Genomic DNA, 23604 nt, shown 5'->3' on the forward strand with positions numbered 1-23604 from the left:
GTGAGCATATCTGTAGGTTTTGGTCTCTAGTACTAAAGCACTCTGTTATTTTTTATTGTTAGAGGTGGCATTGATACCAGGAGCTAGAGATATAGGGAGGCTATATTTCTATGCATTCTACAACCTGCTTTTATTGTACAGTATATTGTGTAATGTTTTTTTACTCAACTTCTGACAATCCTCAGTGTTACAAAACACCTGTTTGAACATTTTGTAAATCATTTGGGTAAATCAGTAAATAACATTTCTGAAGCATCTTGCTAAATTCTCATATTGTGATATTGCAGTGAAGAAAATGGTTGTTTTCTGTCCAAGTCTGTATGTATGACTGTCATAAGGCCAGAATTGCACTAAGCAGAACATTTTTCAAATGAGAAAGATAAACGTCACACTTCTACCCTGTATGTTTATATAGGCATACATTGAAAAAACACAAGGTACACCTTAGCAATAGGACAGAACAAACCAAAACTTTATGTTGGTGGTAAGTTAAACAAATAGTTGACCATAACATGACATTCATAAATCTTTTCCTAAAACAAACATTAGAAAGGCCCATAACAAACAAATAAATAATAAAGAAATATAGTGAAGTTCACATTCGGACAAAAATATCACAAAAAGTTGCACTAACTTTTAAAATTGGTTTTCAAAGTGGAGTATAGGATAAACCGCAGAAGAGGAAGACAGAATAATGGAGATGAAAATAAATGAATAGAACTAAGGAGATTTTCTACTCATTATACATTGATCACTAGGGGGCTTATTCTATAACCGTTAAAGTGACCGATCGGGATATTTCCGGCCAAAATTCCCCATTGATGTCAATGAGAAATCTCAAACACCAACAGCCCAATCGGCAGCTTCGGTAGATGAAGCATAAGCCCCAATTTCATTTCACGTATAGAACTGGTTATTGCTGAAACATTATGAAGATCATCTCTTCTAAATGACCTCTAGCACATGAAATATGGGACCATGTTTACCAAGCAGTCCTCTGCCATAAGGTACCTTCTGGCACTGAAAAAACCTGACAGCCCGTTCAAGTCAATGAGCTATACTGTAAAGTGCCTTCCAGCATTGGAAGGTTTCTTATGGCAGAAGACGGGTTAGTTAATATGGCCCAATACGCCATATAGTGTGATCTGTGAATATGCATACATTAGTACATTTAGAGTACCTGCAGTGCCATTCAGAAAACACCTGAAATTGCTGCTGAATAAAAAGTTTATGCAAAGTATTACCACCATTCTTTCACACACATCAGAGTAAAGACACGGTCACAGCATAAGAACAACGTCAAATTATTTATTCATCTCTTAAAACAGTTACAACTGCAGATTATCGATGGCCCTATGTTTGAAACCCTGTTAAATTTGAAATGTTATCCTGGTCAGATAAATACAAAATAAGCCACATGTTGAGCTCTAGTTTTGACCTCCCACTTTTGTAACGATATAGACCATAGGACACAAATTCCTGTGCGGTCTCTGATGTATTACATTGTGCAGGTCATTGCTAAATGTGCCAACTCAAATGTCAACAGGCTTCCATATTTCGGGAACTTTATTTGTACAAATGTAACTAATCCCTATAATTCAGCACTGCAACCTTACAGAATATATTACTCAGAGGAAGAATCGTCACACAATGGAGGATAGAAATATCTAATCAACATATCTAGCTGCTGTAACCTGGAGTTTGTTATCAGGAAAGAGTTGCATTTTACACTTATCCTTAATGAATAGAGCATACAACTTAAGTTAGAGGGGAAAAAAAAGGAAGACGGTAATATATTAGTTAACTTGAAACTTTTCAACTCATATTCAAACTTTAATTTTACAAACTCAATGAAACTGTATATTTTTTTTCATAAGCATTATTAAAATGTGGTCTACAAACAATAGAATGTGTGTGTATATATATATATATATATATATATATATATATATATATATATATATATATATATATATATATATTTATTTTTAAATATGCAGAAGCCTTTACTTCTGTTTGTCCTTGCATTTAAAATAAGAGGGGGTGAGGGGGGGGGGGGGATCTGTGGTAACAGCTGAGATTGCTTCCAACAAACACTACAGATATAAAAATTGTAAAGGAACTGTACAGAGAAAATAATGTGTGTATGTGTTTAAATACTTTATACATTATACTGTACTTAAAAATGTTTTATAAAAACTTCTTAGAAAACAGCTTTAATGTGCTTTCTGGACTTTTAGTAATATACAAGTAATTATAACCTTATGTGGTTACATTAAGGGGCATTTCAGTGTAGAACATCTCAGAACTTCCAAAAAAAATAAAAAAAAGGCCCTGGAGAAAGAAAACAGACAACTGCTTTGAGAACGTTATCCATACGAGGGGAGGCAGAACAAAAGAGCAACAATAATTCATTTGATTGTATCTATTATTCTACATTTCTTAGGTTATTTACTAAAGATTAAAACCATCTCAGACTTCAACCACTTGGTTCACAGTCTCATCACCCCTGACTTTTCCGACATCTAAATCCCGACTCGGGGATATTTTTATTTTTTTGTAAAAAGTATTTGACAAATTTTAGGGGCCAAGGTGGCGTTCTTTACTAAAATCAAATATTACTTTTTAAATTGACAAACTGTCCAAAATCACTTGCGACCTGGGAGAGAACAATCATGGCCCTTAGGGACTTTTAAACCGCACAAAGATATATATATATATATTTCCCCAAGAAGTTCAGAATGTCGCTACAACATATTCATATGTTGGCTTTGATTTTGGCAGTGGGAAACACTACACTACATTACTCCCAACTTGTTTGGAGAGACTTACAGTATGTGGCAGTTTTATAGGTGCAATGCTGAGTTTTTTGTAATTGTTTATTTTTCATCTACAAATACTACTGGAAAGGGGCTTGGAGTTAATCCGTTGTTACTTCTGTAGAACCCGGAAATATTAAATGCTGTTAATGTCTGACCTTCTTCGTTTCACAAAACTAGACGACAGCGTTTGGCTTCATACTGTAGCAAGTTGATAATAGTTATTTGTTTGTGCAATCCAATTAGGTTGCCATTCACCAACAAGGAAAATGCCACAGAAGGCTCCTGGACTTTTGATCTGCACAGTAACAAACTAGAAATTCCCTGTCTGAGACTTGTTGGAAAATAAGTTATAGTAGACAAATGGCCAGCATGGATGGCTTTAAACTGCATAAGGTACGCCAACAGTTTCTGGAGTCATTTTAATCTTTGTTGGACAGATTATGGTTGATGATTTCTGCCACTTCTTTATATGCCAGGACCCTATAGGCTGTGATTTCCCCAATATTATTTATTGCCAAATGAAACATTGCTCAGTAAACATCTTGTCAAGCCGTACAACAAAGACAACCCAAACATGCACTCGCTTCTGCATGAGAAGTGCTTTGTTTTTTTTAGCTTACATGAGTTTTCTTTATGTAACTCGACTTTTTTCATGTTTGTGCATTCTTAGCTCTAAACAAATATATTATCAGTGACTTTTGCTGTAGAAACTAATTAGTAAAGATATGTACTGTACTCACTGAGTGTTTTTTTTTGCCTCATCCTTTTCTTTCACTATTGGCCTCACTGCATTAATAATGGTGCTAGGGTGAAAGTGGAAACCACGTCCACTGCAGAGCCAGGAAGTAGACCTTAGGAGTGACAAGATATCCATACCTGTATATGGCAAACCATGAGGGACAAAAAGAGCAGCTCTCCTGTAGAATGCATGAGGGGCTGCTTTGGATGCAAACACTTTGTAATTGTGTGAGTGGTGGTCTTCTATGCCTTCTATACCAGTACTGAATAAGTTATACTGTAGGACACAACGAGCCACTCATTTATTTTATTACTGTTGCTCCTCCTGAGCATTTCTTATTCTCCTTCTGAATATGCTTGTGTACTGTATGTGTGCTCTATTTGCTAAATAAAATGCTGCAAAACCAGAAGCGAAACAGTTCGGAACAAATAAGAGAAAACAGGAAGCATCTAACTTGTTTCAGAAAATGTTCATTATTACTTTACTAAATGAACTGTATTTAGTTAAAGTGTATGTGGTCAAAGTGTATATGGAGAAATTCCATTGTAGCTTTGTAGTCATTGCTTGTATTCAATAATAGGATCCTTATTTTTACATTTAGAAATGTGTGCCATGCATACGGCCATAATGGAGTGACTGAATGAGATGCCAATGGCATGAGTCACAAACACATGAAAAAGTACAGTAACAGCTGTAAAAAGTGTGTACTGTACAGTATTTGTCTAGAACATGTACCGACTGAAATGAAAAGCAAAAGAAGAATGATCTGTTGCCCTAACCCCTGCAAAATTTACATATGTACTTTCACACAGTAAATGCTGGTATCAGATTCTATTCGTATGCAGAACATTTTGTTTTACACTGTGGACTTCAAGTTTGGATATTTTGAAACAAAACATATCGGAGCCCTGAGTGTCTAGTGTTTCCAAGCGTGCTTGTCATTAATGTTCTTTGCTCCCTTTGTGTTTGAAAAAATATCAAGCAACAGAGAGCAATGTTAAGGATGTTCCCAGCCCGAATGCATTCCTTTTGTCAGCTTTATACCAATCACTGGAAAGAGAGTAGTGAAAGATGCTTATTTTTAATTTTTGTGCTGACAATTCATTGCAATGTCACAAACATGTGATCCTGTTTAATGAAAATCGCCAGAATATTTTTTTTTCTTCTCTCTCTTCTCCACTTGCTTTGTACATTGTTCACCTCATCCAAACTTGATGCCTATATTCCTTTTTCCCCTGTAGTGCAAATTTGTGTAAGGAATCTTTCCAAACTCTTTCCGTTTTGTTGCATGTCAGTGCTGCTTATTACAGTCCCTTCTGACACTTCTTCTGGAATGAGCTCTTGAGAAAGGTACGGTATCCTGGGTCATCAACATATTCATTCTTAAACTTCACGTTGAGCACCCGCTGTCTTTTCCTTTGACCACAAATAATGTCTTCACCATAAAAAGCATCTTCAAATTTCATGTCTGATGCCCTGGACTAAAAACAAAAGCATATGTTGAAAGTCACCAATTTATTTATGTTTTAAAAAATATGTTTATCATTGAAAAGTACATAAAGCGAAATATACATAACTATAGTAGCTGTACTCGGCGTAGCATAAGCCTATCTAGCAGATCTTAAAGGTTATTAGTTAAACATTACTTTGTTTATAACCCTCCCTGTAATGCCTTGCAGCCTTGTCCCCTCTTCCCCAACTTACTCTCTCTTCCATTATTTCCTGCTCCTCTTTGCACTCACCCCTCCCCTCTCTTTGCTCTTCCTGCCGTACTGTGTTTGCTCCTCTGTGCACACTACACTCCCTCCTCTCCAAGTCATCTCATCTGTCTTCTCCTCTCCTTGCAGTCTCTATCTCCTCCTACTCCTCTCCTTGCAGTCTCTATCTCCTCCTCTTCTTGCTGTCCGTCTCGGACGACTCCTCCTCTCCTTGCTGTCCGTCTCGAACGACTCCTCCTCTCCTTGCTGTCCATCTCGGACGACTCCTCCTCTCCTTTCTGTCCGTCTCGGACGACTCCTCCTCTCCTTGCTGTCCGTCTCGGACGACTCCTCCTCTCCTTGCTGTCCGTCTCGGACGACTCCTCTCCTTGCCGTCCGTCTCGGACGACTCCTCCTCTCCTTGCCGTCCCTCTCGGACGACTGCTCCTCTCCTTGCTGTCCATCTCGGACGACTGCTCCTCTCCTTGCTGTCCGTCTTGGACGACTCCTCCTCTCCTTGCCGCCCGTCTCGGACGACTCCTCCTCTCCTTGCCATCTCTCGGACGACTCTTCCTCTCCTTGCCGTCTCTCGGATGACTCTTCCTCTCCTTGCCGTCTCTCGGTCTCCTCCTCTCCTTGCCGTCTCTCGGTCTCCTCCTCTCCTTGACGTCTCGGTCTCCTCCTCTCCTTGACGTCTCGGTCTCCTCCTCTCCTTGCTGTCCGTCTCAGACGACTCCTCCTCTCCTTGCTGGCCGTCTCGGACGACTCCTGCTCTTCTTGCTGTCTCTCGGACGACTCCTCTCCTTGCTGTCTCTCGGTCTCCTCGCCGTCTCTCTGTCTCCTCCTCTCCTTGCTGCACTCCCTCCTGCCCCATGTGCACACTCCTCCCAACTCCCTCCTCCCCCTCTCCTTGCTGTCTCTGCTCCCTGCTGTCTCTCCTCCCCGCTTAGCAACCCTATAACAGCTGAACTTGTGTAAGCAAACATACTTAGAGATATCTATCTATATCTATCTATTTTGCAATGCTTTTTCAGAACTGTAACAGGTTAGGAAAAGCCAAAGGCTTTAATCAAGGTAACATGAGCTTCGTACTGTATACTTTGTACTTGTAATGTAACTGTAATGTAACTTTCGCCTTGACATTTGTGAAAGGCTACATTCATCATGAATTCTATGGGCTGTTCCAAACTTGTTATGTTATATCTATAGTAATGTGAATAGTCTTGAGATAAATGTTATTTATGAATCTTACATAGCGGGATTTTATCTTTTTGGGAAGCTCTTCGTCCAGTGTGTAAAGATCTTCTCTCTTCATGACAATCTGGGATCCATCTTCAAATTCAACCTATTATAAAAGATAAATAGAGCGTTTAGCTGGATTTCCAGACATCTCAATAAACATGAACATTTTGACTACAAATTTCATGAATTAATTGTATTGTGTTTAGAATATGGTTGTGCAATTTACAGCCTTTCCATTTGCTGGAGTGTACAGAATGTTAAACAATAAGACAAGACAACAGCTGGACTTCTTTCAAGTTACAGGGGAACTCTGAGCTACTCCAAGTGTACACAATACTCTTACAGACATGGCAGTAAAATTCTTCCACTCACAAACATTGATTTACGCAAATGACCAGTAGTACAAATGGAAAATATTGGTCAGCCAGGCTTCCGTAATTTTTAACTTTTAAACAATGTACATCTAGCCCCAGGACATACTTGAAAACGAGAGGTACTTCTCAATGTATTACTTCCTGGTAAAACATTTGATTTGATAAATAAATAAACTTAATTGGTACATCTATCACGGTTTACTTGTTTTGCAGTGTTTTATATTATATGTCTATTGTGAATGCACCTTTTACTTTAATTCAAAAGGTAGCATGTTGGCTTGTAGAGTATAAAAGACTCACCCATCTTCTAATTAGCTTCAGTTAAAATGTTATTTGAATTTACATGTTGATGGACCTACATTTGTTGAGTGCCAGTTGCAACTATATTGTTACCATATCAGCCTGTTCGTGCTACCTATACAAATTTGCTGCTGTCCACTGCAATTGTTCTATTTTACAATGGAAACCAATTTAAATTCTCTGAAATCATACCAATGATGTTATTGGTACAAACTTAAGTTTCAACTTTAGTATTGATGTTGATTAATTAAACTTTAAAAAAATGTGCCAGTTCCACTCTCATCCATTACTTACACTAATCAAATGAAACTACAGGTGAGATTTCTACAACTTATGGTACTTTATTAGTATTCAACCATTTTGGTGCTGGTGGGGCAAGCAACTTATTGCAAAGCGCTAAGAGGGATAATTATGGTGTTCGCAGGATGAGGTGGGGGTTAAGAAGCTGTAATTATTATAATCCAATTAAGGTGTTGCTTTCAAGGGTGTAATCACACTCAGAATTTTTAATGTTTTTTTTTTATTTCCTACAATACCTCAGACCATCATCTGGCTTCACATTTTCTTAGGGAGGAATCAACCATCGAGTGCAGGCTTTATTTTTGGAAATGTCAAATTCCCTTAACATTTTTTAAGAGCAAAATACTCTGAGGTGTGGCATAAAGCTTTTGAGAAGCAAGTTGCATTTTATAATTCAGCAAAGAACATGCACTTAATCAGGCTAAAACCATACTTCTATGTGTGTAATGCCTGACATTTTTCATTGCTGCATTCGTAGTAATGTGGCTTGCAGATGTGCTTGTTGGAATCATTCCCCTTTCTTCCTTTCTCCACTTACCACTCTGTTATACAGTATGCCGGATATTGAACCACATTTTCTTCTCATAGATGCAGTATCTTTACCAATTGCTAAGTGATCACATATGCTGTAAAATCAATATTACTATAAAATGAAACCATGGCCATGATTATTTCCAGAAAAAATGTATATGTCTAGCATATTCGGACCTCAACAGTATAACAAAGGCAGGCATGGCTCACTGTAAAAAGATCAAAAAGGCTTGTTAAGAGGTTGCATCAACAATTGTCCTTAGGAAACGCATAAACCATAGTATGGCAGATTTCATTGAATGGAATCAGCAAGCATAAAAGGTAGGAAGTTGAAATAAGCATGAAGGCTAAATCCAGTTGTCAAGCTCTGCAGGAGGAATCTATGTTTAGCACAGCGCATAAGTAGCAATAACTAGAATCAGCCTTTATATATGTCTGTGTTGTCTGCCTGGAGAATTTCCATTAAATATGCAATCTGTTACAATAGATAACCTGCACCGTATTATCAATGTTTAAAGTGCCACATTTTAATGTACCTGCAGCTAACACTTTTGCATAAACATCCATCAAACTATTTTTTTTTACATTTCTTTCGTGTTTGCTTCTAATTCTACAGCTACAGAAAATTAATTGAATAACTTTTGGTGCTTTTCAGACTTCCTGAGAGAAACGAGTCTAAAGACAAGACAACCTGAGTGACAGTGTATGAGATACCAGTTAACTAATCCATAGTGTCTACAATAGAAGTTCAAAAAATGCTCTGCTCAAAAGAAGAAATTCTATCATGTCTACGTTCAAATGTAATACAACATGAACCTCTTTAGCCGGAAATGAGAAAAAGAAATGCAGCCAAGTGTAGAAAATGCTGAAATACATCATAACTCTAATCTTTGCCTGTGCTGGAAAAGTTCTACTTTTCCAAAAGTTTCCACTTTGCCAACATCTAACATAACCGCTTCATTATGCAACCGTTATAACACAGCGAGTGAACCTTGTGTATAATGTGAATTTTACCAAAGAAAAGGAAGCACAGTTTACCTTTTACTACCGCAAAAACATCCAGTGAAATCCATCAAAATATGCGCTTTATATATAAATACTATTCCCTTCTTAAATGGTAAAGTGTGACAACTGGTTCCCCTATCTGACAGGGTCAGGTGTGAGCATAAAACATTAACCTATAGCGTGAGATATTTGTGTAAAGCTTTAGGCTGCGGCCACGGTGCCGCGTGCTCATGCTTGAGAGCGGTGACGTCACCAACTCTCTAAGCATGCATGCTAGGATGTCCTGCTGAATTTTGCAAGCACGAGCGGAGGACGTGCCTCATGGGAGGGGACGTGTGACCCTTCTGAGCGCTTGGAAATCAGTTTTCCATGTCTCCCCAAGCGCTGAGCATTGGCAAGCGTACGTGCATGAGCGCGCAAGCAGTGTCAGCGTAACCATTCTAATTTGATATCATTTAAGTGAGCGCGTCAAGCGCGTGTCGCGGCTGCTTGGCCGCAGCTTTGGATACATACGTTATTCTATTAATTACAAAGCAAATGTTAACTTCAGCATTAAGAAATTAATATTAAAAGCTAAATGTTCAGTATTACAATCAAAACTAATTTGTCATTTAGAGGATTTGCTGAAAAAGGCATATTATTAAAGGGATCAGTGTGTTGAATTTAAGTATTTTTAGATTTTAATTTTTTTATTATTTAAATATTTATTTCACAGGCCTTTTGATTAAGAAATATATACTGAAGGAAATACAATTCATTGTGACTACATACTGTAGGGAATTGTGTAACTTCCGCACATAATGTATCTCTCTATATTGAACATAGAACATCATGAGGATCATTTATCAAAGTTTCCCATCTCCAGAACCGGGGCACAAATATTGCACCAAATTTATCAATACCAAAAGTCTAATTGATTATAAGGGGAGAGTTCATCCTTGATGTAAAAAAATAAACTGTATGGGGCTGTGACAAATGGTGTAGCACTGGTCCCAGCCCGTTGAAGCTGACATCCACATGTAGGACGTAAGATTTTTCAGGATCAGCATAAGCCAAGACTGGGGCTTCAGTGAGGCTTTTCTTGAATCCGATAAAAGCGCTTTCACAAGCAGATGTCCACCTGTCGCCGAACGGAGTTCACGGGGACGTAGTTTTCTGCCGAGGTTCTTCCGGATACACCTTTAGTAGGTTATTCAGGGCCTTGGCTTTACTGGAATACCCTTCCACGAAGCGTCGGTAATAGCCTCAAAACCCCAAGAAGGATCTCAAACTCCATCATGTTGTCTGGTCTCGGCCAGTTGACCACGGCTTCGACTTTGGCCGGGTCGGTAGCACTCCTTCGGCGGACACGATGTGGCCCACATAGGTTACGGACGTACTGCAGAACTGGCACTCATCCAGGGATAGCTTCAGGTCTTTTTTTCCCAACCTATCCAACACCTTCAGGAGGCGATCCTCATGCTCTTCTAAGATCTTCCCAAATACGATGATAGCATCGAGATAAACCAGGCACTCACGGGGATTCATGTCCCCAATTGTCTTCTCCATCAACCGCTGGAACGTTGCTGGAGCACAACAGATGCCTTGGGGCATCCGGGTAAATTGGTAGAACACAAGGGGGCAGACAAACGCCGTCTTCTCCTGGTCTTCCGGACTCATCGGGACCTGGTAGTATACCGACCTCAGGTCCAGCACGCTAAACCACTGGCTTCCCGACAGGGTGTTTAGAAGCTCCCCTATGCGTGGCAAAGTGTACTGATCAGGTATGGTACGTTGGTTGAGTATTCGATAATCCACACAGACGCACAGACCCATTCTTCTTCCGTACCACCACTATTGGAGAGGCGTAGGGACTTCGAGACTCAGTTACTAAACCGGCGGTCTCCATCTCCTGTATGACATTCCTTACATCCTCCACATCTCGGGAAGCAATATGCCTGGACCGCTCCTGGAAGGGAGTGGTGTCGTTCAGACGAATGGTGTGATGGGCGCTCTGGCTACAGCCCACATCCATCTCGCTAGTGGAGAACACTTCCCGGCGTTCCTCCAACTTAGCACATAGCCGAGTCTTCCATTCTTCAGGCAGGGTCGAGTCCCCGAAGTCAAAGTGTATCCCGTCAGGCTCTTCTTCCGTGGTCGCGGCATTCACGTAAGCTATAGTTTCCACTGCTTTAACCGGTTATATCCTTCCCAGGCTCTGTCCAAATTCAAACAACACCGGTTGCGGGAAAATGTTTTGAATAGACACTTATCTTCTCGGGGATGGTGGCGGTCCATTCCCTTATTTCGGGTATCATCTTGTACCCTCTCTTGAGATCGTCAGCAGGGGTGGTTTCAAGAGAGAAATATGTGTCAGCTTTTATAAAATATTTTACCAGTAAGTAATACATTGAGAGTTACCTCTCATTTTAAAGTATGTCCTGGGCATAGAGTTAAAATGACAAATAGTACATGGTTACAAATACAGTTACATAAATGAACATGGTATACATTATATACAATACAGTGCATGTACAGTTAAAGATAATATATATTATGGGCATACTGTATGTAACAGTTACAGACCAGATTAAAATGTGAGACAGCCTTTGGATTGAAAGAACTTAAACTGGTGGTGGATGTGAGAATCTCCGGTAGGTTGTTCCAGTTTTCGGGTGCACGGTAAGAGAAGGAGGAACGGCCGGATACTTTGTTGAGCCTTGGGACCATGAACAGTCTTTTGGAGTCTGATCTCAGGTGATAAGTGCTGCATGTGGTAGGGGTGAGGAGCTTGTTCAGGTAGCTGGGTAGCTTGCCCATGAAGAATTTAAAGGCAAGACAGGAAAGGTGAACTTTGCGCCTAGACTCTAGTGTTGACCAATCTAGTTCTTTGAGCATTTCGCAGTGATGTGTGTTGTAGTTGCATTGGAGAACAAAACGACAAATTGAATTGTAGAGGGTGTCAAGTTTGCTAAGGTGGGTTTGAGGAGCCGAGCCATATACTATGTCTCCATACTGAATAATTGGCATTAGCATCTGCTGTGCGATACGCTTTCTGACCAGGAGACTTAGGGAGGATTTGTTCCTGTAAAGTACCCCTAGTTTGGCATAGGTCTTGGTTGTCAGGGTATCAATATGCATCCCGAATGTTAAGTGGGAGTCAAACCATAAGCCCAGGTATTTAAAACTAGTGACAGGTGTTAGGGTGGTGTTAGCGTTGGTTCTAATCAGGAGCTCAGTCACTGGAAGCTTTACAAATTTAGTCTTGGTCCCAAATACCATTGTTACAGTCTTGTCAGTGTTTAAAAACAGTTTGTTTTGGGAAATCCAGTTTTCGAGTCTCAAAAAGTCAGACTGAAGTATGTGTTGAAGGTCAGAGAGGCTATGGCTGTGTGCATATAGGATTGTGTCATCTGCATACATGTGTATTGAGGCTTCCTTACAAGCTGTGGGAAGATCATTAATGAACACTGAGAAGAGTAGGGGCCCCAGAACAGAGCCTTGCGGGACACCACAGGTGATATCCAGGGGGTTGGAGTTAGAGCCTGAGATGGACACATGTTGGGATCTTCCTGATAGGTAGGACTGAAACCAGTTTAAAACATGTTTCCCTATTCCAGAGCTCTGGAGTTTGTTAAGCAGGATAGCATGATGAATTGTGTCAAAAGCCTTTGCAAAATCTAGGAATACTGCACCAGTGAGTTGTCCCCGTTCCATTCCACACTGGATTCCATTGCAAACTTTTAGCAGGGTAGTTACGGTGGAGTGTTTGGGACGAAACCCAGATTGGAATTGGCTAGGGAAATTTGTCTTGGTATAGAAATCGCTTAATTGGGAGTGGACACATTTTTCCATGACTTTGGATAGAATTGGGAGAAGTGAGATTGGCCTGTAGTTTGAGACAGTGTTTTTGTCCCCACTTTTGAAGATTGGAACAACTCTGGCAGTTTTCCAGGTCTTAGGGATATGGCCTGCAGACAGGATAGAGTTGACTATGGACGCAATTGGTTTGGCAATGGCTGGGGCACCAAGTCGTAGGAACCTAGATTGTAGTAAGTCGGGTCCACATTGGCTGCTTAGTTTTAGTTTGAGGAGCGCTTGTATAATCTCCTCTTCAGATACTGGGCCAAATTGAAAATTGTGGGCAGTGTTGGGAGGGGCTGGGACTATAGGGGTACTCCCAGGATGAGATTCAGGTTTGTGGTTTGGGCTGCGTTTCGCTAATAAGTTAGTGGCACACCCCACAAAGTAATCATTGAATGCATTTGCAATGTCAGTGGGGTTTGTCAGAGTAATATCCCCCTTAGTGATATTACTTGGTTGTTGATGGTTAGGAGGCTGGAATATATTGTTGATAACCTTCCAGAAGTTAGCTGGGTTTGATGTATTCTGGTGGAGATTGTCAGAGTAATATTGGGCTTTTGCATGCCTTGTTTGCCTTGTGCACATGTTCCGCATGCATCTGTAGTGATTGAGATCCTTGGTGGTGCCAGTTATTTTGTGGCTTTTCCACAAGGCATCCCTGAACTGGTAGAGTGCTATAAGGTCAGGTGTAACCCATGGAAGGTGGGCCCCCCCCCCGTACCCTTATTTTGCGTAGTGGAGCATGGGTATCGCAGAGTTTTAAGAACGCAGATTGGAAATAGTCGAGCGCAGAATCAGGGTCGGGAATTAAATCGATTCTGTGCCATGGGCAGTTGGTAAGGTCATCCAGAAACTGTTGTGGGTTAAAGTTTTTAAATGTTCTAGTGAGGAGAACTTTAGGGCTTGAATGGGGCGGTTTAATTTTCCTTACACAGTACACTATTGCATGGTCACTGAAAATATCAGGAAGGATGCCAGAGGATTGGATTCTGCTGGTGTTTGAGGAGAGAATCCAGTCTAGCAAGGAATGGTTATGCGATTTCAGGTTTATCCGTGTGGGTTGGGAAATGAGTTGCGATAGGTTAAGTGACTTGAGTTGTATCTGGATTTTGTGGTTTTTAGGGTCAAGCCAATTGAAGTTGAAATCCCCAAGAACTAGCAGCTCACTCTTCTCATTCAGAGAGGAAATGGAGCCAAGAAATTGGGTGATATCAGTCAGGGATTGTAGAGGGGCTTTAGGGGGGCGGTAGATGCCAGCAAGCAAGATGGGCTTAGAAAAGGGGAGGCAGATTTTGCCAACTAGAATTTCAAAAGAGGGTGGGCTTGGGGGGCAATTTAACAGTGTAAATTGTAATGTGTCTGCAATATAAAATAACACCCCACCTCCTCTCTTTGACCTATCTCTCCTAGAAATGGAGTATCCCTGAATGGCAATATTTGCATCAGGGGTTTTAGGGGATAGCCAGGTTTCGGTAAGAACGATGGCTTTGGGTTTATGCATAAGGCACCATGCCCTTAGTTTGTCCAGTTTGGGCAGCAGGCTCTGGATGTTTATATGGGCGACAGATAGCCCTTTTTGGAATTTAAAGGTGGAATTCTCAGGGGCATGGGACAGAGCTGAAATGGGAGGACCTGGGTTAGGTTCAATATCACCTGCTAAAGAGAGTAATAGTATGAGTAGAAATGTGGGTAGTTGTTTGCAAGTTGTAAATTTGTGGTGTTTGCCATTAGAGTAAGCAGTGGTTGGTGTGCTGGTTTTTAGAGTTCTCCACCAACATTCAGTAGATAGTGCAAGGCTTTTGAGTAGTCCAGGGTGTATGGTGATGTTGGGTGTGGGCCAGGATGGAGGAGTTTGTAGTGGGTAGAGGGAGTAACATCTCCATGAGGCCAGGAGAAATAAAAAAGTTAAAATACATAGCAGGTTCATGATGCCAGAGGTAGGCAGTTCTGCAAGGAGCTGTTGTGAGCAGAGTGAGTGTGTGCAGACTAAGCAGCAGGTGTGTGCCTGTTCCTTGTCAGATGTTTAGCTGTATTGCAATGCTAGAGTCAGTTCAGGGTTTCAGTGTATTGTCCACGGTGGTCATATGCCTCACTCCCCCCGGTGGAATCTCTATCAACCCTTTCTCCAAGTTGAAGATCTCTCCACATTCTTCCTGCGCCGCGACTCGATAGCACTCATCTTTTAGTGCCAGATGAATTCTTAACGCGGATAGAGGTAGTTCGCCCACTTCATGCAGATAGGCCCGGATCACAGACCGCATCACGTCAGCATTAGTCCCTAATATGATGGGCGTACCTTGGGTGTTCCCGAGGCTTGGGGTAGACGATAGCCTCCACTTCCATCGGATGCATCCGATTAGTATTCAACTGTACTATGTTGATTCGAACGGCCACCAGTCCGTCGATGGGGTAGTTCTCTTAACTGAGGCCCCACAACTTCATCTTTTCGGCCGACTGCAGAGGCAGATGTTGAAGATGCTGGTCATAGAAGGACTGGAAGATAATGATCACCTGGGACCCAGTATCCAGCAAGGCTGAGGAATATATATCCTCCACGACAACTCTTATGATCGCTACGGGCCCTATCCTGCTGTAGTAGTCTGATGGGGGATCCGCGTCAGGACCGGCCTTGGACTCGCCTTCCTCCTCCGGCAGTGCCGAGAGGGATTGTTGTACTCATACAGTGAAAGATCTGGCTCCCGTGGGGGATTTCTTGGGCTTTGCGCAGGTCCTGGCGAAATGCCCACTCTGGCCATAATTGTAGCAGCGGTGCTCGGACCGAGGAGCTGAGCTGTCTTGGGAGTAGCCTCGGGCACTTCGGTTACAGGAGTATCCTTCTCACCTTGGGCTCCCTTAGCTTTCGGAGTCATTGTCTCCTTCGCCTCATCCTTGCGGGCCTCTTTGAACTTTTTGGGATGGTGCAATTGGGTGTAGGCCTCATGCCCCTTCACCACGCCCAGCAGATCTTCCAGCGTAGCCGGCTCTCCTTGTAGTAGCGAACACCAGATCATTACAACGATATGATGGGTGAGGATATGGCCCCTCGTAGAAATTGTTTCCATCGATAATCATCCACTTCAGGGGCCTTAATGATCTGGCGCGAACGTAAGTCCCACAAGATCAGCTGGATCCGTTGGCTGAAATCAGATAGGTCTTCCCCCTCTTTCTGACGAAGGTGATAGTATTTGGACCATAGCTCACTTTCATCATCTTCTACACCGTATATGCAGGTCAAAGACGCCATCAGTTTTTGCGCTGTGACGTCAGTATGTTGGTCTCGGTACAACTTTATCATGGTGAACGCAGGGGGCCGCAAGCATTCCATTATTTTTTGTAGTTTTACCGTGTCTGGACAGGACCATTCCTCGAGGACCTGTAAGGTGTAATCCTTCCAGGCATCGAAGGTCTCTTCGCCGGCAGGTGTAGGTTTGATGCCTGAAAAGATTTTCAACTTGCGATACGGTTGTGGCGGAGGAGGTTCATTCTTGGGGGCTCCCAGCCGCTGAATGGCCTGGGCCAACATTTGTGTGTCACCCACCCCGCGGGGGCTAGGGCTGCCTATACTGGAACTGCAGTTGGAGCAGGATATGATACTAGCGTTGTCACCGCAAAGACTCTCTGGGGGTGAGGACGACAGTCGCATAGTAACCTCCTGTAAATCCGTGCCAGGACTACGGGGTTCCAACTTTACCGGCATTTCGGGGTAGATAATGGGGCACCCTTGACTCAGTGCTCCAGGGAGCCATAAATTGCAGGGACCGCCTTCCTTTGTTAAATCTTGCCCCCCCGGTCACTAACACTGAACACTATACCCCATCTGTGTCTGTGCGGCGGCCTAGGATTTTGGCCTCCTGTAAGCCTGGGTATTGACCCAGCAGCAAACATATGTCATAAGAGGAGGTGTTAGCTGGGACTTGTCCAAAAGCAAACGCTTGTAGGGGCGGGACTTGTTTTTGCCGCCCACTCATACACCTCCAAGCTTGAGGTTAATGCGAGAGAAAGTGACATGATTTCACTGAGTTCGGGCACCCCAGGTCTGAATCTCAGCAGCGCCTCCAAATGTAGCCCTGTTTCCCCTTAACAAGATGGCTACGGGTGCTGCTTTTAACCTGTTGGCTCACAGGGGCCCACGCCTCTGTCACAGAGAGCCTGGGGCGATATACTTACAACCTTGATGCAGCACCTCCACCTGAGAGGGATCCCAACGTAGTTGGAGGAACCCCTCACAGGACCCAATCAACAAACACACTCCATATAAAATAGAAAGGCCTTTACTGAACCACATATATATCTTATACTCTATTATTGTCTTATAACTCTATATGACTAAAGATACAACTACCCATACGCTACGCACAGCTGTACCCACCACCGTGTAACCCACACCGTGTCCTGAGAAACCAAGTCCCTCAATGTCCACACCCAAACCCACAGTGTGTGACCGTGCGGCCCACCAAGTATAGTTACAGTTGGTGCACTTTCTGTAATGGTACCAGCCGGGTGCTCCAGCACCCAGGCGCGCAGACAAGGATCAGAAGGGATCAGCGATCCAGCGATGTCCTCCACAGTGCGTCCTCCTCAGTGTGGGGTGGTATCCCACTGGAGTGTCCCACCGTGAGGATAGTCTCTGATTCAGCTCAGTAGTCTGATCACAGACCACCAGTGTCAGGATCACTCAGCGTAACAACTGTGTCCCTGGCATATAACTAGCCAAGGGGCAAGGTTCCTGTCTAAGAGCATGTCCCTGTAGCTGTCACAAGCTAATACTGTGAGTCGGGGCCTAGCTGGGGCCTAGGGGGAATCTGGCCTAGTGAAGAGGGTCACAGACCCATGCACACACACCTCTTACCCCTACCTTACTCCAGCTCCGACTGACTCTTCTTCCAGCGCGCGAAACCACTATCTCCTGTTGAAGGAGATCTAGCCACGCGATTGGCTCCCTGGCATCACGTTACTCTCGCCCACAAGCCCCATGGGGCTTGTAGTCCCCACGGAACCTTTGCGTATGGGCCGTCGCGTGCACGCTGTACACTACACATGCGCAACCCTCAACTGGCCACCACCGACTCCTGGTGCTCCTCGCGCATGTGCAACCTGGCCCAAGATGGTGGTGCCCTGCAGAAAGGGCCGCTGGAGCTTCTGGCAAACCTGTCGCCACCCACACTAACCCCTGCAGCAGCGGAGGTAGGGAGGGGAGAGGCGCAACAACGGGGGGCCGAAAGGGGACCTGGCTACATCTAAAATGTTTTCAAAACGTAATATATGGAGTCACACTGTGGTGTTTTTTATTAGAAGTTTACAACCTTTGGTCATGGTTGTCTGTGGTTTTAGTAGATTACTTCTCTATAGCTGCCATATCAGTCAGCCATTCTCCAACTCCCTCGGCTTGAGGCCGAAGGGAGAATTTGTGGAATGTGGCTGAGTTATTGTGGAGTTGCGATGCTCTTCCAGAAGAGAAGACTTTGGCTTAGTCTACCGAGTTCTTCCAAAAAGAAATAGGAAAATATTTTACATTAAACGCCACAATATTGTATATTTGAATTATATAACATGTTAGGATTGTTCGCTTAAAAGCAAAATAAACAAACTTAATTAAATGTAAATTTTTTTTTTAAATCACAGGTTATAGAGTTCAATAAAAATGCAATTTAGGGTACTCACCCGGTACATGTGCACCACATTCATTCCAAGATATCTTGCTCCATAAAGTAAGCCATCCGGCCATTTAACCTGGACAACCTCTCCCTCTGCAGGTGGACCTAGCTTAAGGCAGTCTCTGCTCTATAATAACGGGAAAAAAAAATACAAAAATATTGCTCACGTCACAGTGGGAAAGCATTTATGTCTAGAGAATAAAGCACTTCATTGCTTACAATTTTGGGAAAAAACATACGGACTGAAGGAAAATGCACCATTTTGGTTATTATAGGTAGCACAATAAGGCACATTTTTGACAAATCAATAGAACATCTGCCAAGCAGACACACAGAAACAAAGAAACAAAGAAAAATAAATAGTATGCAGAGTAAAATACTAAGGATCTTTTTTTATATGTTTATGCACAACCAGTGGTATTTTTATAGGAAAAAGAAGTGCCATAATGCAAAGAAAATGTAATTTTGCAAATGAAAGCACAGCACAAATTTAACTTAAAATAAAGAAATGTAGAAAAAGCATTTGTCCACGTCTAGTTCGTATACCAGCCCTACTACCAATAATTTCATAATCACTAGATGACAATTTTTGTTGATCTAATAAACAATATTCTTCAAACCAGCACTCAATTGTAGTTAGTTTTAATCATTCAATCATACCATATTACAGAAATCAATTGAGAAACGATATTAGTAGGCCTTTCAAAAACAAATCCTGTAGAGACATATTACTTCTCACAGCCAATCAGGGCATCTGCAATAGGACATGGGCACCAAACGAAGAGATACTACGTCACTTCCTGTAGGCTCTTATCCTTACACTTTGTAACTGATCGGGGGACTCGCTCTGCCCTGCTCCCTTGCGGTATGCTCTGCGCGCTCCCGTTCACGGTCCGCGCACTTGCGCGGTTCTCCCACTGTGCGCGCGCGTTCCCGGTCCCTGGTCTCCCGTCAGGGGACTCGCGCCCCTCGGCGTACCTCCGTCCCCTCACCGCTCCTTCCCCCTCTTACCCTTCAGCCGAGCACCTCCTCCGCGATGCTTCCCCCACGCTCTGGCACTCGCGTATTGCACGCACGTGACCGCGTTACAGAGGGCACGCGCACCCGCTCTATTTACCAATCCTCCCTTGATACTGGTTCCGCCCCTCGTAGCTTACAGGCCATTACCCTAGACTACCTCCCTGTCTCCTCCCCTACTCTCACACACCTATCCCTGCAAGCTCCCAGACAAACCCCTGCTCCACCCCTTCCTGCTATTTGTCCTCCCTTCTTTATAACCCCAGTCTGTCCTCTACTTCCTCGCTCTGCATAGCTTTCCTGTAGCTCCTGTGTGTGCAGTGTCTATGCCTAGCTCCCTTGTCTATTTCAGCTCTGGTTCCTGTCCCTGCCCTTGTTTGGATTCCCTTGGTTTGAACTTGAACTCTGCTTTGGACTTTGACTACGCTGCCTTCTCCTGCCCTTGAACCTTGGCTTTCGGACATCACTACGCTTCTCTCTCCTATCCCTGGACTCTGGCTCTTGGACAACTACCTTCCGACCTCTGGCGCCCCGGACTCAGCAAGTATAACGTTAACCCTTACTCACCAGGCCCGGCAACGCAATTACCACACTCCAGGCACGCCCTCACTGCTGTGGGTGCGTGTTATACCCTTACCCACCTCAGTACTGGGGACTGGCCAGGTCTGCGAGCATACAGGCGTTACACACTTCCTGACATCATACCTGGTGAATGGAACACAAAACCCTGTGTTTGCGTTCCTTAGTATACGGATCGGCACCCCAAACCCACCTTAGCAAACTAGACACCCTCTACAATTCAATATGCCATTTTGTTCTCCAATGCAACAACAACACACATCACTGCGAAATGCTCAAAGAACTTGATTGGTCATCACTTGAGTCTAGGCGCAAAGTTCACCTTTCCTGTCTTGCCTTTAAATTCTTCATGGGCAAGCTACCCAGCTACCTGAACAAGCTCCTCACCCCTACCACATGCAGCATTTATCACCTGAGATCAGACTCCAAAAGACTGTTCATGGTCCCAAGGCTCAACAAAGTATCCGGCCGTTCCTCCTTCTCTTACCGTGCACCCGAAAACTGGAACAACCTACCGGAGATTCTCACATCCACCACCAGTTTAAGTTCTTTCAATCCAAAGGCTGTCTCACATTTTAATCTGGTCTGTAACTGTTACATACAGTATGCCCATAATATATATTATCTTTAACTGTACATGCACTGTATTGTATATAATGTATACCATGTTCATTTATGTAACTGTATTTGTAACCATGTACTATTTGTCATTTTAACTCTATGCCCAGAACATACTTTAAAATGAGAGGTAACTCTCAATGTATTACTTACTGGTAAAATATTTAATAAAATAAAAATAAAATAAATAAATTAGTGCTCTACATAACAGGGCATATTCTTTGATTGCTCAATGCCATTTAATAAATCTAAATTCTACAAAAGAAATGCCTACACATATGTAAAATTAGATGAACACACGATGTAGAGAATATACAAAACAAAAGCCACATGTATTACTCTTATAACTCCCACAAAGGGTGCTGGTACTGTTTTCCTGAGTTTACCCACAACAAAATAACCCTGTACACAAAACAATATACAGATATATGCAAGCATGATGAGTTACTGCTTTAAAGGATTGTGAAACTCATACACTACGTTCACAAACGAAGTAAAATCAGTCATTTCTCATCAAGGATTGTAGGGTTAAATCTCCCACTAGGATTCTGAAACTTCAGAGATATAGATACATGTAAGGTTTATTAAATAAACATTTCAGTCCTTATAAATAAAAAATGTCCATTTACAACAGGGGTGGGGAACCTTTTTTCTGCCAAGGGCCATTTTAATATTTATAAAATCATTCGAGGGCCATACAAAATTATCAACTTAAAAATTAGCCTGCTATATTTGGTCAAACATTTAATTAACTCACCACTAATGTGATGACTGAAACTGGATCTCTTTGGGTGACTGACTGACTCTTGGGTGGTGGGTGACTATGACTGACTGCGGGTTGGTGTCTGCACACGTACACACACACACACACACACACACACACACACACACACACACACACACACACACACCGGGCAGGGGGACGGAAATCAGACTCAGACCCACTCACTCTCAGACCCACACTCACCCACTCTCAGACCCACACTCACCCACTCTCAGACCCACACTCACCCACTCTCAGACCCACACTCACCCACTCTCAGACTCTCAGACCCACTCACTCTCAGACCCACTCACTCTCAGACCCACTCACCCACTCTCAGACTCACTCACTCTCAGACACACACACTCTCAGACACACACACTCTCAGACACACACACTCAGACACACACACTCTCAGACACATACACACACACACACACACACACACACACACACACACACACACACACTCTCAGACAGACAGACAGACACACACACACTCAGACACACACACACCCAGACACACACACTCTCAGACACACACACACACACACACACTCAGACAGACACAGACACATATATATACACACACACACACACACACACACACACACACACACACACACACACACACACACACACACACACACACACACACACACTTAGCTAAGCCTGAGATTCTCTCCCATAAACAGGGAGGTGTGGCCAGACTGACTATTGATACAGTGCAGCTCTTCCTACCTAAAGCATGCTGTCCCAGAAGGAAGTTCCTCAGCTTGTTTGCCGTCACTCCCTTCCTCTCCTCCCCCTTCCTCTCCTCCCCCCCTTCCTCTCCTCTCCCCCCTTTCCTCTCCCCTCCAGCAGAGCCTGCAGTGGCTTGGGCTTCTCGGGTTGAGCTGACAGCCGAGTGCAGAGCCGCACTGCTCACTGTAAACCCCGCACTGGCTGTCCTCTGGTAGTGCGCAGGTCAGCACAGCGCGGGGGATGCTGGGTTGGGGCTTCCCCGCCCTCAGTCCCAAGTTGGGAAGAGGGGGGGAGCGGGCTCACAGGCAGCAGACCGGACACCCTGCTTGCCCTCTGCTCTGCGCATGTGGAATCGCTGCCATTTTTTTTATATTATTATTATTTATTTTTTTAAATATAAAGGGCAGGGCCGCACGGGAGCCGGACCAAATCATTTTGTGGGCCTTATGCGGCCCGCGGGCCGGACGTTCCCCACCCCTGATTTACAACGATCAAAATGTTAGTTCAAACAACACCCCCATGCATCTGTACCTCTGAAGGCTGCTCTCGGAATATATTTACTGTTGCCCTAGGGCAGTTTTCAACTAGGGTTCCAATGAACCCTGGTGTTCCGCGAACACCCCTCAGTGGTTCCACGGCGCCAGGAGGGGGAGGGGTGGAGAGAGAGCCGGGACTCTTCCATGCTGTTCCAAGACCGGCGTCGTGGCGGCACCCCATGTAGCTGTACCCCGGAAGCCACCAGGTCACTCTTCTATGCTTCCTCTCCCTGCCTGCTCCGGTCAGCGCGGCTGACAGGAGGTAGAGAGGATGAGGCGGGCGCACGCACATTAACACAGGGTGTGTAAGTGGGAGAGTGTGTGTGTGTGTGTTTGAGCAAGTGGGAGAGTGTGTGTGTAAGTGGGAGAGTGTGTGTGTAAGTGGGAGAGTGTGTGTGTAAGTGGGAGAGTGTGTGTGTAAGTGGGCGAGTGTGTGTGTAAGTGGGCGAGTGTGTGTGTAAGTGGGCGAGTGTGTGTGTAAGTGGGCGAGTGTGTGTGTAAGTGGGAGAGTGTGTGTAAGTGGGTGTGTGTAAGTGGGAGTGTGGGAGTGTGTGTGTGTGTGTGTGTGTGTGTGTGTGTGTGTGTGTGTGTGTGTGTGTGTGTGAGAGAGTGTGTATGTGGGAGAGTGTGTAAGTGGGAGACGGGGGGACGAGAGACAGGGGCGAGGTTCCCCAGAATTTCAAAATCGTTGAAAACCACTGCCCTAATAAATTAGTTTGCACCCGCTGTTCTGTATTACTACTATTTTTGATTAATGCTGGATTTACGCACCAATGCGGGTGTACATAGTGTATATATAGGTACATTTGGCAACTAAATAACTCCATTGTTTAAAAGGTG

General features: G+C 43.6%; 1 protein-coding gene across 1 annotated transcript in view; it reads right to left on the bottom strand.

Moving 5' to 3' along the window:
- Positions 1-454: 454 nt before the first annotated feature.
- The window catches only part of KDM4C (lysine demethylase 4C), a 418437-nt gene continuing 395287 nt past the window's right edge, over positions 455-23604 (bottom strand). Inside the window, exons 20-22 of the mRNA XM_075596483.1 lie at positions 18515-18634; positions 6511-6603; positions 455-5042 (exon numbers count right to left, since the gene is read on the bottom strand). Coding sequence (XP_075452598.1) covers positions 4866-5042; positions 6511-6603; positions 18515-18634 — 390 coding nt within the window. The 3' untranslated portion in view covers positions 455-4865. The remainder of the gene's footprint in view (positions 5043-6510; positions 6604-18514; positions 18635-23604) is intronic.

The sequence above is a fragment of the Ascaphus truei genome, chromosome 1 (assembly GCF_040206685.1).
Source record: "Ascaphus truei isolate aAscTru1 chromosome 1, aAscTru1.hap1, whole genome shotgun sequence".
Lineage (NCBI taxonomy): Eukaryota > Metazoa > Chordata > Amphibia > Anura > Ascaphidae > Ascaphus > Ascaphus truei.